At 35.1% G+C, this 16,408-nt stretch overlaps 1 protein-coding gene across 1 annotated transcript in view; it reads right to left on the reverse strand.

Annotated features, from left to right (window-relative positions):
- The window catches only part of SPOPL (speckle type BTB/POZ protein like), a 34,491-nt gene extending 25,009 nt beyond the window's left edge, over positions 1 to 9,482 (reverse strand). Inside the window, exons 1-6 of the mRNA XM_079710831.1 lie at positions 9,390 to 9,482; positions 8,859 to 8,980; positions 8,435 to 8,586; positions 6,395 to 6,522; positions 1,105 to 1,282; positions 969 to 1,024 (exon numbers count right to left, since the gene is read on the reverse strand). Of these exons, the coding sequence (XP_079566957.1) occupies positions 969 to 1,024; positions 1,105 to 1,282; positions 6,395 to 6,522; positions 8,435 to 8,586; positions 8,859 to 8,980; positions 9,390 to 9,467 (714 nt within the window). The 5' untranslated portion in view covers positions 9,468 to 9,482. The remainder of the gene's footprint in view (positions 1 to 968; positions 1,025 to 1,104; positions 1,283 to 6,394; positions 6,523 to 8,434; positions 8,587 to 8,858; positions 8,981 to 9,389) is intronic.
- Positions 9,483 to 16,408: the final 6,926 nt, after the last annotated feature.

Below are 16,408 nucleotides of genomic sequence, written 5' to 3' on the forward strand. Positions count from 1 at the left end.
TTTAAGCAAAGGTAAGGTCAGGTATTAGAGAATATACCAGAGCCCACTACCTCAGAACTCTCCTACAAAAATGGCACGTAATATTATCTACGGGCACCTCACCTCTTTACTTGAGACATACTCAGGTCCAAAGAGGACTAGTTGCTTTTTTACTCCTGTATCTTTGTACTTGGTTTCTCTCCTGAGATCAATGAAGCTAAATACTTAACACTAAACAATACCAAACTTTTCTGACCCTTTGATGACAATAATATTTGACATCATTGATCAGAAGACTGATCATACTACCTGCCCAGACCAATACTCAAAAGAAAAAAAGAAGCTACTTTGTTGCAGCTTCTAGTTCTGCAGGGAGAATAAAGCTGAGCCATATAAATAAACTCAGGAGTTGCCTAGTTGGAGCAAAAAGGCTCACATGTAATGCAACCTGCAAAAATCAACCTCTGGTCTTTAATCTGACTACATTTCAAGATGACAGGTGAAAGAGAAATATCTGAGAAAACCAAATAAGTAATATCTTGATTACAATTCATGCATACTAATAATGACATAATTTATGTCCTTTATTAAATCCAATAAATATCCTCTTATTATAGTGGTAAAAAGAATGTAGGAATTGTCTTTGTTCTAGAAAACAAGTTCCAAAGTCAACTCAAAGTCTAGAAAGAAGGAATATACATCTTAACTGGAGAACTCTCAAATAGTTATGGACCAGTACAGTCCTTTTGGACAGCTATCCTTTTGGATAACAACTACCCACTTATTTTGCTCCCAGAAGGGTGCTGAAATAGCTGTTATGTGGAATATTCACCCACATTAAGCTACATCTATTTTTCTATGATAGAACATATTAACCCCCATCCTTCTATTTCTCTCTAAAATCAATAAGAAAATGCACCTTTACTTTTAAAATATACATTCCAGTATTCTACATTTGTACAAATATTAGCCCTTTAAACCATGTTTACCTTTTTGCTTTCTTCCATTTCATGTTCAAACATTGCATTAAAAACTGGGGATCGAGCTGTAACAAGATTAAGCAACATTATTTAATGCACAAATTTATGAAAGAAAGGTACTATATTACATAAAAGTAGAAAGTACCTGCAAGTACAGATTTATGAGCTTTAAATTCTTGTCCTCTCACGAAAAAACTGCAATCTGTAAATCTTGTGTTTTCCCAGAGATTACCTAAATCATCTGCTAGTCGACATTCAGGCACCTTTAAAGTATTTGTATTAGTATGTCCTGATATATTTACTGAATCTTGGACCACACTCACCTAATAAAAAAGGGACAGCAAGAAAAAACACTTTTATAAATTAATATCAATAATAAGCTACTAACTCTAAACTTAAACTTCTTATCATTAAAATCATGTAGAAAATTCAATGTACTCCTGATCAAAAATGGTAATACCTGGGAACTGAATTTAAGGACGCAATTTAAAGGAGAGAAATAATATAGAAAAAAGATTGAAATGAACTAGATCATTTTAAAGTGACATTTTATGCAAATAAATGGCTTAATGATTCCTTGGAATGCTTGGCTATTAATCACAAAAAGTATTTCTCAACAAGAAAAAGGTCATAATATGATTCCAAATTCAAACAAGGAGAAGGTATTTTTGTGAGGAGAAAGAAATTTCTTTAATTTTTATTTCCTCACAATACAGACCTAACAACATTTAAAGTTTGTTATACATTCAATAAACACAGCATCACATTTATGACTTTTTAAAGTATTTAAAAATGTTTTTTAAAACTACAGACTACAATATGCAATTTGGGAAGTACTTTAAGTGTTGTCCCTATATGTTTCAACTCTAAACAAATTGATTTAAATATCTAGTAATATTGATTTAAATTTTAAAGTATAAGAATTCTCACAAAACCAATGTAGTTATTAATGTTCATGGAAATCTTTTATTTAAAAAAATCAACAGTAAGAACAATATAAATATAATTTAATTCGATTGCAGACCTTTTATTTACCTGTGAAATAATCAATAAATAAAACTTGGTATGACTGCAATATTGCTCTTATATGGAGTCCAATATATATGGATTAAATTATCTCTCAGATGACTACATACTGAATAAAGTCTTAAAACACTACTAAGTTTGGCACACTAATTTTTTAAGAAAAGGAAATACTATTACTAGGAATTTCATATTACATTTAATAAATTGAATAAAATACTATCTCAACTAGTAAATCAATTGTGTCAAGAGTAAATGAACCATCTTTCACAAAAAGTGCTATATTAGTTATCTACTGTTTCAAGCTACTAAGTTTTATGGTTGTTTGTTATGCAGCAATAGATGACTGTGTTCATTTAAGAACATATTTCATAAGGCTTTTGTTAATTAAAAGTAGGTATAAGTAAGGACAAATACAGTAAACTATGTAGAAATTGTAAATTGGAAATGGATAAATTGGATCAAACTACTAACATGATTAGAAAGTATAATGGTCCAATATAAAATATATGGAGAACATCACCCAGATGTAATAACATCTATCTCATATGAATGAACAGACACCTTCTAAAGAAAACTATTTTCTGAGGATATTTTTATTAACCATTTTGTGTGTCCGCTCTTATTAACCTTTTGGAATCACATATCATAGAAATCATCTAATCCAATCACCTCATTTCTAAAAAAAAATTTGAAAAAGTGAGATCCAGAGAAGGTAACTAAAGTGTCCTAAATCCACTGCTAGTCAGTATCACAGAAAGACTAGACCTACATCCCTTTTTATAGCATTCTTTGTACTAGACAGTATTTCTTTGGATTTTTAAAAAAATTAGTAGTACGTTAATGCAATTATGGTTCTGAAGGGATTTATCACAACAATCTTCTGAGATGTTCTTCTAAATATAGGAGCCAAGACATTGTGCACATAAATAAGTTCATGAATAAAGATTCTTCTATTAAGTTTTTAATTATTCAAATTGTTTCTAAAATTTTACAAAAAAAAAAAGCTTCACTAATCCTTACCTTATTGCTCTGTTACACCATACATTATAACTTAACGATACATAAATCAAAAGTGTTGGTATTAATATTCAGGGTTTAGTTAGGATCACAAAGACAGTGTTCACTTGTTCATATCAGCACTGCTCTTGAAATTTCTAGAGAGCAGAAACTGGATTAAACTGAACAGTTCAATTACTTGCATAAAGTATGCAGTGGAGTCATGAAAATGTGACCATATTATTTAAATTTAGGAAAGGATTTCTTAAATTCTACTTATTGTCTAATTATCTTAACTCAAAACAATATATTTAATGGAAAAATTTTACAAAAATCAGGTGATAGAAGGAAAAAGGGATAAAAAAAAGCCATTATTATCAGGCATAGATACTGATGATGATATATTTGTACTCTGTATATATAATCACAATTCAGAAGAATTTATATTATTGGCATACATATCTACATACTATTATCACAGAAACCACAAATTTTAAGTAAGACATAATTAACATTTCATATTCTGAAGAGTATCCAAGGGACTATTTATAGAGCAGAAATTAATGATCTAATTAAAACTGATATACAATGAATTCTGATGATTATTTTCTTTGATACCTATAATTAAGAAATTGGTAAAATTTTCATTTTTTCTAGTACATATTCAAATATAGGTAATGAACATTCTTACTGAATGGAACCTAGAGTAAAAAATTCAGAAGTAAGGCTGAGATTCTTTCCTGAGGTTAAACTGTTGTTCTTTCAAAATAAAACGGCAAATGCACAATACTCAAAACTGACAACGTAAAACCTCAAACTCATTTGACAGCTCTTTTTAAAATTTGCTTTTGGATCAACTCTGAGAATATAATTTAGACTAAAGATGAACATGTGCAGGCTCTAATCAGCTGTGACTTCCCTGGAAATCTGGGACTACTGGTTCCTATTTTTAAAACTCTCAATTCTCTAAACTAATTCTGAAGGCTAGCTAGGAATATCCAAAGGTGCATAGTACTACAAATTTTGCCACTCTAATCAACTACCTAACCATCCCTTACACTGGCTCCAAAGTGAGAAACTTCTAGTAGTCCAATTTCATATCATCTTCTAGAATACTAGGTCTTAGACTTTCTGGCTTTCATAGACAGGTATCCTTTTTTAGAATGCAGATGACAGAAATCGGGTTGTCAATTTTCCATTTTGTCATTTTTAGAGAATAAAACCCAACTTCCATCCACTATCAAAAGTATTTTAAAATAGAAAGATTAACTTAGCAACAGAAAAACAGGAGGGAAAAAAAAGTCCTTCTAAATGAATTAATTTAATTTTATGAACAATTCATTACGTATATTCTACCTGTGTATATAGTCTTCTGTATACCATAGAATAGCATGGGTCTTTGGACCATGAGATTATTTAAAATCTGCTGGATTCCAAAAGATAAAGCAATTTAACCAATTTTCTATTTTTCCTACTTATTCCTCAATTCCTGTTTTCTGCATCACTTTGGGAGAGAAGGGGCAGAACTGTTTACATTGCCAGAAATTTCTACCTCTGGCTATTTGACTCACAGTATGGAACTTGCAAGATTATTTATGTCTTGCACCAAAGGGTAGCACCAGACTGCCTTACCTGTCTACAGCACCACTTGCAGGGGAGGGGAGGAGGCAGTTCTTTAGGCAGGCCAGTGCAATGCTTCCTCCTCTTCTGCAAGCAGTGCTGGAGATGCTGTAGAAGGAAGGGCATCAGTGAGAGGTACGGAAGAAAGAGGGAAAGGGCACAAGGAATGTTTGTTCAAAGCACTTTTTGCCCACCTATGTTAAATACAGTGCCCAGGGTATAAAGGTCTACATCAGTAAAGGTATGTATTACAGTATCCAAAACTGAATTTGATGTCAACTTAAAATATATGTCATGGTGGGTTCGATTTTTAGGAGGTCACTAGCTTGTATAATTTAGCATGTGAGTAAAAAGTATACTTCAAAAACATGTATCAGAAAAAGATCTTAATTTCAGCCTTCATTCTGAACTTTTTGGTTGTCTAGGTTCCAATAAAATATACTTAGGGAAATATACTTAGTAAACAATATTTCAATTCTAAAAAAAGAAATATTTTCTTAAAATGTTTATTCACAAAAAGACTTTTAGCTGCAGTAGCTTTTTTTCTTAACTGGATTACACAGCCTTTAAGATCCTTTAAATTCTAAGATTATGTGATTAAAAAAAACTAACATGCTGAAATTTAAGATAACTGCTAAAATTCTGAAAAGATCCTACGTTAAGAATGCGTAAATAACATAACCTACAATTATTTAGAATACTACTTAGAGCATCTTATCCATTGGCAACAAATGCTTTAGTATATATTTTTATCAAATTATTTAATGATAAGCTCTGCTCAAGACACTTGTGGTATGCGCTTTATCAACCAAATAATTGTATTCATAACAAATTCATCATACAGTTCATTTAACTTGTCTAAGTGAAAATAAGATGCACTATATTTGCACTATGTAGTCTCTGGGGCCATATTTCAATTATTCTTCTGACACAGCATAATATATAATTAGTTTGTAAATCTTGCCAAGAAATTTTACATATTTTCTATAAAAAGAGTAAAGCTACCTTAGTAGCAGTTAAGGAAGTTATTGTGCATCCACGACACTCATCTGTCTACAATAACCTACTGAAATATATTTAATGCTGAGGTTACCTGATCATCTCAACAATTCATATAGATAAAGCTACGTAATAACAGTGACAGAACCAAGTTTAAGCCTCAAATTAAGACAAATCATAAGTGTAAATTATTAGAAGGGGCAATGCTGGTAACTTTCAAAAGATGACATTTCATGCATATGATTATATCTTATAAGTCTGTCAACAGACATAGGTATATCTTAAAATTTTTGAGATGCTTTTGGTTATAATGCTAACATCTATTTGAATAAATGAACCCAACTGCTTGAATGAACAAAAAGCTTCCCAGCCTTTTTTCAGGCACTTTCACTACCGTTCAAGTACGGATTCAAACTGATAAACTAGTAATAATGTTTAATATCATCAATCTGAATATGACAGAAAATACTGACCATCTATTTAGAATTATTCAGAATGAAGAAGATATTCAGAAATCTTGATATGAAGCTATACACATCCATAGTCTTCCTATGAGGAAGAAGTATTTAGTATGTGGTAGTATAACTGTATATACAATTTATAGCTTAAAGATATGACAGAATTTTTTCCGACTGGGCTACTACATTGATTTCTAAGAAAATCCAGTCAGCTTTTACGTGGTTAAATATTTACATATAAAATATTACCAATTATACCAGTTACTTAGTGTATATTTTTGTTTTATCACTAAATATAGCCAAACACTGAGTTCCTTGAATAAAAAATGTACCCACCTCACAAAATAATGTAAGCTTGTCATCTGGTAAAAGACCATTAGCTTCATCAAGCAAAAAATCCCTTCGAATGAATTTTTTAAAACCCCAGTCTTTCCCTTGTACAAATCGATATGCTCTTTGGCTTTCTGGTGGAAAACAGAATAAAAGTTTAAATAAACAAGTAGCCAAGAAACATTCCGTTAATGATAACACAGTTAAATGAATGTGCAAAAATAGGACTGGGCCAATACATCCATCATAAAAATTACAGATATGTGTGTTCATAGGTAAAATGTCAAAAAAGTTACATTAGGTAGAACCAGATCATTTCACAGCCTACCAAAGATTCTGGCCATTATCAATGAGCTCACTTTCAGATTCCTAGATACCTAAGTAGAAGAAAAGCCAGATCAAATCTCAAGGAGAAGGAAGAGATCTTTCAAACAATCTAAGCCCTTTAACAATGAAGTAGGATTAAAATACGTTGGCACAGGCATACTGTTCATCATCTAATATCAGAACCAACTTAGAAACATACCTCTCATTTCCTGTTTCTCCCTTTAAAAATGGATGCTCTATATCACCAGGGCATCCTGTAAGCTTTCCTGGGATAACCATCCCACTGATTTAAGTTGCACTGAACTAGAGAAAAATCCATTAACTGGTTAAAAAGCTAAATAAAGTCCCCTATCATTTCTAAGTCTTCAGACATAGTCCCATTACCTCTAAAAACAATTTTCATAAAAGTCCAGAAGACGGTCTTAGTATGATTAGTAAAAGATTTAATAAATGTCTGAAGTAAATGTTTCAAATGCCTAACATACTGATTAACAATTGTATACTATGAAATAAACAAGGTCCTTTACAGAAAGTATTCATTATCTGTTATACAAGCTGGAGGTAGAAAACCAGTATTAAATCTAACTGAGATACTCCATGTTAAGGACTGAACGTTTGTATCCCCTCAAAAGTTTCATGTTGAAACCCTATCCCCAAAGTGATGGTATTAAGAGGCCAGTGAGTGGGATTAGATGAGGTCATGAGGGTAGATACCCTCATGAATGTAAGGATTAGTGCTTCCTAGCCCTTTCCATCATGTGAAGACACAGTGAAACACTGGCAGTCTATAAGTAGAACAGTCAGATTAGAATCTGACTGTGCTGGCACCCTGATCTTGGATTCCCAACCTCCAGATGTGTGAGAAATAAATGTCCGTTGTTTATAGGCCACCCAGTCTATGTTACTTTGTTATAGCAGCCTGAACTAGAGTACTCGCCTGTCTTAAATGTCAGACAATGTGAAAACACATGTGAAACTATGTATTACCTTAGCAACAAAATATATTATTAAAGTGTGTATTTGGAGGGTTTTTTGTAGTGAGGTTAGTACTTGATTTTTGTTATTCACTTCCAGAAATCACTTCAAATTTAATGCAGCAGTTCATGATATATTTTCCTACTATGCACACTGTACATTTCCTACAATGATCTTCTGTTATGAAGTGCCAGGCTACATGGTTTCAGCTGGCTATAATTCAGAAGCTTGAACTGAATTTAACAGGTCCTGAGACTAAGAAAAATTGATTTCCTTTCAGTCAGTGTTCAGCCCACTGCTCAAAAAAATTCTAGTGACAAAATATCAGGACATTCAAACTCCTTTCACATTGTTCTTCAGATTTTATTATCTGGCAAAAATGGCAAAGAAGAAAAAGAAATGTTTCCTGAACACCTATTATATATGCCAGGCATTGAACCAGGCATCTTGCCCTGACAGTAGCTGTTTCTACAAGTGAAAAGTGAATGTCATTTTAGGGCATAAAAAATTTAAATTTTAATATGATTTAAAACTAATTTTACATGTCTTAGGAAGTCTAAGACTTAGTAAAACAACTGTAACTCTACACTGGCCTTTAAAATTAACAGCCAAAATGAAATGTTTTGGGTTAAGCAGATTTTAGATTTTAGGGAAAAAAATCCTAAGTTTTTCTAAGTAAAAGTGCAGAAGTCACAGTACATAGTTACACAGAGACTTCTTCAAGTCAGTTTGAAAATCACTTACCCATTGCTTTTGTTTCTTCCCTTTTAGCGTTCAGAAGGGAAAATTTGAATTTTGCTCGAACTTCACTTTTTGGACAGCTGACTAAAAGCAAATATAAGGACAAGTAGTCTTTACTTTCATCATCTAATCCCTTTGGATTTACCCTCAGGCACCTAAAATAAAACAATAGGCTCACAAGGAGGAAAATAATACTTTAAACATTCAAGAGAGAGGCAATACTGAAATCATTTGTTAAATCTTAATAATAGAACAGCACTCCTGTCAATATCCTCACAGTTCTTTACAATTCTCTATACTATTAGGAACTTATTATAAATCTAATATAAAATTAGACAAATATCCATTCAGAAACAGTAACAACAAAATTTTAAAGTAGCTGATGATCATATCAAAAACAAATACCCAAAACAAACAAACATCTTACCATTTCATTTTGTCACTGGGGCTAGATGAGAATGTTGAACTTTTTAACACTTCACCCATTTCCTCTCGACAAAAACTGAAGTTATTAATGGTCCACATGTAGGAAAATTTTACAACTTTAACCTAAAACATTCAGAAAAGCACTTTTACAATGATGACTTTTACACTCTTGACCTGTCACATGTTAAACATTCTTTGACCCACTCTTCTAACACTTCTAGTAACAATGCCAAAGTGCTTCACAATATTCTCAAAATACTACACAACTTGTAAGTGACATAAAGGAAGGCATTTTTTTTTTTTTTTTTTTTTGCGGTATGTGGGCCTCTCACTGTTGTGGCCTCTCCCGTTGCGGAGCACAGGCTCCGGACGCGCAGGCTCAATGGCCACGGCTCACGGGCCCAAGCCGCTCCACGGCATGTGGGATCTTCCCAGACCGGGGCACGAACCCGTGTCCCCTGCATCGGCAGGCGGACTCTCAACCGCTGCGCCACCAGGGAAGCCCAAGGAAGGCATTTTTAACAGCATGTACCTGTGTGTAACACCAGCTTTCTGCTATAGGACCAGCAGACATATCTCCAGAGAGAGGTGGGGTGGGTTCCCGAGACATTGCCACTTTATTGCAGTCTTCTAAGATTTATGCAATATCCCGCACAGTTGAGTGCTTTACTACAAAGAAAAGAAGTTTCATTTACTAATCAAAAAGTTTAACTGAATCAAGAGGAAAGAAGTATTTAAACAGTCATAAGACAATTACTTTCTCAAATTACATTATGAGGAAATGTGAGGATTTCATTTAAATTAATGAAAGTTATTTTTTTAAGAAATAAAGCCATAAAACTTTATGCCATATAACACTAGAAATCTGAATGAAGTTAATACTTACAGATTTTATTATACAAAGGTATACTTTCCAAAACTGTCACAAATCAAAAAATAACATATAGCTTAATAGTAAGATCGAAAACATAGTATCACAAAATAACGTGGAAACTTATAATAATTAATATCTGATTCACCTTCCTTCACCTTTCCATTGACATATTTATGAAAATCCAAAGGGCTACGAAGTTAGAACAGCCCTGGAAACTACGAATATTACTCGTCTCTCAGACCCCCAAGTTCTGACCAACTAAAAACACAGAATGAGACTTAACAGGCAATGCTGAAGAATTATATTCCACAGAAATCTACCTCTATCTCAGACACACAGGTTCTCAGATAAGACTTTGTCCCTATCAGAGTGTTCCCTACCAGATAATATGTACCGTCTCATAAAGTTTCCTCCCAATTGGCTGTTCTTGAACTACATCTATTTGGACACATAATTAATCATCATAACCTGGCCAGGACATTAGTGACTAGATGGTGCTTTGCAACTTGGAAAAGTCTATAAAAGAAAAGAGGCAAAATCCAGAAGAGCTACGTAAGTATTGCACTTTGCAGGGGTATGGGTGGCGGTGTTGAGATTACATTCCAGTACAAGGAATCAAGTCTGGAGAACACTGTTTTCATTTAAGAATAATTAATGAGTGAAGAAAAGCACAAGAGTCCTATAAAAAGAAACTACTAAGGGAAAAAAAAGGAAGGACTTCATTCAAAATGCAGAAGAAAATATCTGCTCTGTGTCTACAACCAATGAAACAATAGTATGAAATAAGAAAACAAAGACTGAAGAAAGCTACCTGAAAGATACATAAAAACAAAAAGAGGGCTTCCCTGGTGGCGCAGTGGTTGAGAGTCCACCTGCTGATGCAGGGGACACGGGTTCGTGCCCCGGTCCAGGAAGATCCCACATGCCACGGAGCGGCTGGGCCCGTGAGCCATGGTTGCTGAGCCTGCGCGTCCGGAGCCTGTGCTCCGCAACGGGAGAGGCCACAACAGTGAGAGGCCCACAACCGCAAAAAAAAAAAAAAAAAAAAGAATCCATACCATTTTTCACCTACAGTATTTATTTTCAAAGATTATTTTAAACTGTTGTCAATTCCTATAGCCAGGAAAACTGCAGAGAAGCAGATATTACTTTACTGGCAAATCTTTTCTGTAGGACAATCTTACAATTAGTATCAAAAGAAATTTTTTTCTCAGATTCATCCTAGAAATTCATCTTGGGACAAATATCACAACTGTGGGAAAAGATAAATAAGTATAAGCGTAGTATGTTTTTGTGATATATTTATATGCACAGAACTATGCAACCATTAAGAATGTACTTAATTTTCTTAATGACAGGTAAAGTATTCAAAATATGTTTAAAGTAAAACATTAAACAGAGTATGCCTTAAAGGACCTCACTTTAAATAGCACATACAGGCATAGCTCAAGATACTGAGGGTTCGGTTCCAGACCACCACAGTAAAGCGACTATCACAAAGTGAGTCACATGAAATTTTTGGTTTCCCAATGCATATAAAAGTTATGTTGACACCATGCTGTAGTCTACTAAATGTTCAATAGCATTACGCCTAAAAAATGTACAGACCTTAATTAAAAGATACTTTATTGCTTAAAAATGTAACCATCACCTGAGCTTACAGAGAATCATAATCTTTTTGCAATAGTAACATCAAATATCACTGATCAGATCACCATAACAAATGAAAAAGTTGGAAATATTTTAAGAATTACCAAAATGTGACACAGAGACATGACATTAGTAAATGCTGTTGAAAAAAATGGCACTAATAGACTTGTTTAATGCAGGGTTGCCATAAACCCTCAATTTGTACAAAGTGCAGTATCGGTGAAGCGCAAAAAAGTGAAGCACAATAAAACGAAGTATGCTTGTAGAGTTATTACAAGTATGGGTGCATAAAGAAAAACAGACTGGCACATAGACACACTGAGTTGAACTTTGGCACAGATAATGCTTCTAAGATATATATCTAAGTATTAACAGAGGCTACCTCTGGGTGGTGAGATTTTTGCTTATTTTTACTTGTTTATATTTTCTAAGTATGTTATTATGTTTTAATTAACAGAGATACAAGTCATTATTTTTAAAAGAAGTAGAAAATCAGTTATTTGCATGCTTAATTAGCCCACAGAAAATGTGTGTGTGTGTGAGAGAGACAGAGAGAGAGAGAGAGAGAGAGAGAGACTTTCCAAGTAGTAGACATTGAGAGACATTAGGTCAAAGAAGATGGTAAGTCAAAGAAAACTTTAATCATAATCCTTAATACTTAACTTTCTATAAGAAGATGCTAATTTAATACTAATAAAATAAATAAAACATAAGTTTAAAGAATCTAGAGTAAAAAACAAAAGTTCTTTAATGCCTCTACAAGAGTTTTTACCTTGCTCAAGTGTAACTCACAACATAATCCATATATATATATATATATATATATATATACATAAAAGAACCAAGTAAAAGGTTACGAAGATTTTTGTCTTTTTTCCAACTACTTCAAATGATGTAGTTATGTGATGGGGGTATGAAGAATGCTGGTGAGCAGACTGCATTTGTGCATACTTACAAGACATTATGTACCTTGTTTATTCCTCCACAACTCTATGAGATGGATGTTAATAACCCCACCTTAACCATGAGAAAATGACTAGACAAGTTAGAAAGCTTACTTTAGACTTTATTAACCAGAAAGTGGCTGAACACAAATTTGCCTGGCTCCAAAGTCTATACTCTTTCCATAGAATAATGCTGCTGCTCCTGATATAACAGAGCTGAAACAGCCCTTAACCTGTGTGGTCCAACTCTTATTTTACAGTTGAGGACCAAGATGAGAGAAATGGACTAGACTAGAAAAATAAACTGCCCACGTTTACATTGCTGGATAAATATCAGAAGAAGGACAAAGACAAAGATCTCCTAATGTCCATTTCAGTGCTATTGCCAGTATTCTATTTTCTTTTTCTTCTCTTCAAACGTTTAAAAAAAAAAAAAAAGATAGTAGACCATCAACTACATTCAAGACCTTCAGGACTTCCTATTCTTGTTCTTGCAGAAAGAGCATAACTAATATAAAATCTAGAGAATAACTGTAGACAATCTACACAAATTAACAAATAAAGGTTTCATCCATATTCTAAATATGTTTCTTTTAAAAATTTTAAGTGTGATGTTTTATAGCTTTATTTTAAAAAGCAAGACTTATTAGAATAAACACATATGTAATTTTCTACTTAAAAAAATGTTTGAGTGCCAGACTTAACGTTCTATTATAGCGGTCCCCAAGCTTTTTGGCACCAGGGACTGCTTTCATGGAAGACAATTTTCCCACGGACGGGGGTGGGGGGTGGTGATATGGCTCAGGCGTTAATGCGAGAGATGGGGAGCGGCAGATGAAGCTTCGCTTGCTTGCCTGCTGCTCACCTCCTGCTGTGTGGCCCAGTTCCTAACAGGCCATGGACCGGTACTGGTCCACAGCTCCGGGGTTGAGGACCCCTGTTCTATTAGGCATATGTAACAGACACACACTCAGCTACATAAATTTACCATAAAGAATGTCAAATATCCAGAATATATATAAAGAACCGTATGTCAAACAACCATCTTCCTACCACCAAACCTCTTCTTCCTACCAGAAGTTATCTGCATCTTAAAGTTCTAGCATAGCAAAGAATTTCTTCACATTCTTGTGTATCTGTGAATCCCTAAACTATATAGATAGAAATTTACAGATGTAGTAAAGTATATGCATATAGACCTCACTGAAAATGGCAAAGCGGGGTGTGCTTTGTACAGGCTGGTAACCTTCCTGAAGGATCAGCTTAAGGGCTTGCCTTTGTCTCACCTGCCTTGGAGCTTCTGCAGGGTAGAAGCAGCATTCTGGGTGGCAGCATTTTTCAAAACCATTTAAAAGCAAATGTATTACTGTACCTGTCTGGAACAGGGCTAAGTGTTGGGGCCATCATCAGCCAGACAGGAAAGCCTGGGGAGAAAGAAACTGAGAAAGATACTTGGGAGAAGAGGGCTTTTAAAAGCTCTCACACATACAGGGGAAGTTAGAAGGTCACGTGCATAACTGAGTCCAAACACATCCTTGGAAAAAATGTGAGACGACCCTAAGCTATCAACTCTGGCTGACCTTTAGGTATCACGCAAGCAGAAAGTGAAGACTAAGGCAGAGCTGTAAATGGTGAAGCATTGAAGAAGTGCTCAAAAGAAAAAGCCAATTTCTACAAAACTAGAAAAGTATGTTTTTGGCTCCGTGTATTTATGGAAATCAAAAATAAGTTGAGGGCTTCCCTGGTGGCGCAGTGGTTGAGAGTCCGCCTGCCGATGCAGGGGACGCGGGTTCGTGCCCCGGTCCGGGAGGATCCCGTATGCCGCGGAGCGGCTGGGCCCGTGAGCCATGGCCGCTGAGCCTGCGCGTCCGGAGACTGTGCTCCGCAACGGGAAAGGCCGCAACAGTGAGAGGCCCGCGTACCACAAAAAAAAAAAAAAAAAATAAGTTGAAAGTAAAAAGATGAAAAAAGATATTCCATGTGAAGAACCAAAAGAGAGCTGGGTAGCTATAGTAATAAGACAAATGGACTTTAGTCAAAAGTTATCAAAGGAGACAAAGTAGCATAGAACATATTGATAAAAAGGTGAAACATGAAGAAGACATATAACAACTATAAACATATATGCAAACAGAGCCCCAAACTATATCAAGCAAGAACTAATGAAATTGGAAACAGACAATTCCTCAGTAATAGTTGGAAATATCAATACGTGACTTTCAATAATATATAGAACACCCAGGAAGATGATCAATAAAGAAACTGAGGACTTGAACAACATCATAAAACAACTAAACCTAACAGACATTCACATGTCGACAACAGAATACAAATACACATTCTTGTCAAATGCACATGGAATATTCTCCACTTAGACTGTATGCTATGCCACAAAACAAGTCTCTGACAAATTTTAAAATACTGAAAAAGTATCTTCTCTGATTGTGCTCCCTCTTCCCCCTTGGGGCTCAGGTATCCATCTTACTGGGAAGAGCAGGATGTCAACACTTCCCATTCTATTGCTGAAGCTAAGGTCCCAAGTGAATGTGGCCAAGAGATGGTGGGGGAGGGGGGGCGGGGGTGGGATGCAGGATCTACCTTGGGTGTGGTGCTGCTATAGCACTGACTGCTACTGTTGCAGCCTGTAAGGTGGGAGTCCCATACTGGGAGGACCAAGCCAGGAAGACCTGAGGGTGCCATTTCCCTCCTCTACCCCCATTCCACCAAGTGCTTAGCTCCTAGAGCAGAGATATCACTGGGAGAGAAATATATCACTGTACTCACTCCAGACTCCAGAGACCTGACCTGGAGATACTGCCTGTGGGGCACGGAGGCCATAAAACTGATAGCTTCAAATCTTTTCCTAGAGAAATAGCAATTCATTTGCAAAGGAATGAGCAAGGGTGCTCTGAAAAACAGTAGAGGTCCTGGTGAAAGGCAATTGAGAGGAGATTAGAGGAATCCTGGGATGTAGGTCAGTTTGTTTGCCAGAGAGCAATGGAAACAACTAGGAGGAGCCTTCCTGGGGTCAGAAGATATCTCAAGCACTGATTTAGGAAACCTTTCCTCCAAAGGAACTTAAATTTGATTAGTACGTGCAGCAATTAATGTCTCAGGCCATTGCTAAAATTATAGCACAATTAGCCTTAGATTAGTGGACCGTAACAGTTCTAAGTTGTCAGGGAAAGAGACAGTTAAGAACCCTGCCAATACCATTGTCATCCCAGCATTAACCGTTGGAAAACGTAGGGCTATAACCCTAGAGAAGTAACATCAGAGGCTGTGTGTGTGCATGCACATGTGTGCGTGTGTGTGTGTACGTGTCGGGGGGTGTGGTGGGGGAGTGGGGTGGATGGAAGGAGAGGAAAACAAACTCCACTAAAATAACCCCGCAAGTCACTGAACAAATAAACAAGCAAGTAACAATAATATGCACTGGAAGGGAGAAACCAGCTCCAAGAATTTCTAACATTATATAAAATGTCCAGTTTCCAACATAAAATTATGCAGATTTTCTTTGCAAAAAACATGCAAAGAAACAAGAAAGCATGACCCATATAATGGGGAAAAAGTAGGTAATAGAAACTGTCTATGTAGGAGATGTTGTATACACATGTGAAGAACTAAAGGAAACCGTGATTAAATAAGTATGTTGACAATGTCACAAAAAATAGAGCATATCAATGTAGAGGTAAAAATTATGAGTTTTTTAAAGGAAACTCTGGACTTGAAAAGTACAATAACTGAAATGGAAGAATGACATAAGGGGCCATGTTCATATACAGCAGATATGAACTGGTAGAAGAATTACTGAACCTGCTGAGAGATCAATAGAGATTATGCAATCCATAGATGAAAGAATAAAGAAAAATAAACAGAGCCTAAGAGAAGTGTGGGACCCTATTAAGTACACTGACATACATATAATGGGGAAAAAAAGACAAAATGGAGCAGAAGAAAAATATTCTAAGAAATGCTGAAAACTTCCCAAATTTATTGAAAAACAACAATATATACACATTTAGGGAGCTCAACTAACTCCATGTAGGATACACACAAAGAGATCCATAGACACATCACAGT

The sequence above is a fragment of the Hyperoodon ampullatus genome (assembly GCF_949752795.1).
Source record: "Hyperoodon ampullatus genome assembly, chromosome: 8".
NCBI lineage: Eukaryota > Metazoa > Chordata > Mammalia > Artiodactyla > Ziphiidae > Hyperoodon > Hyperoodon ampullatus.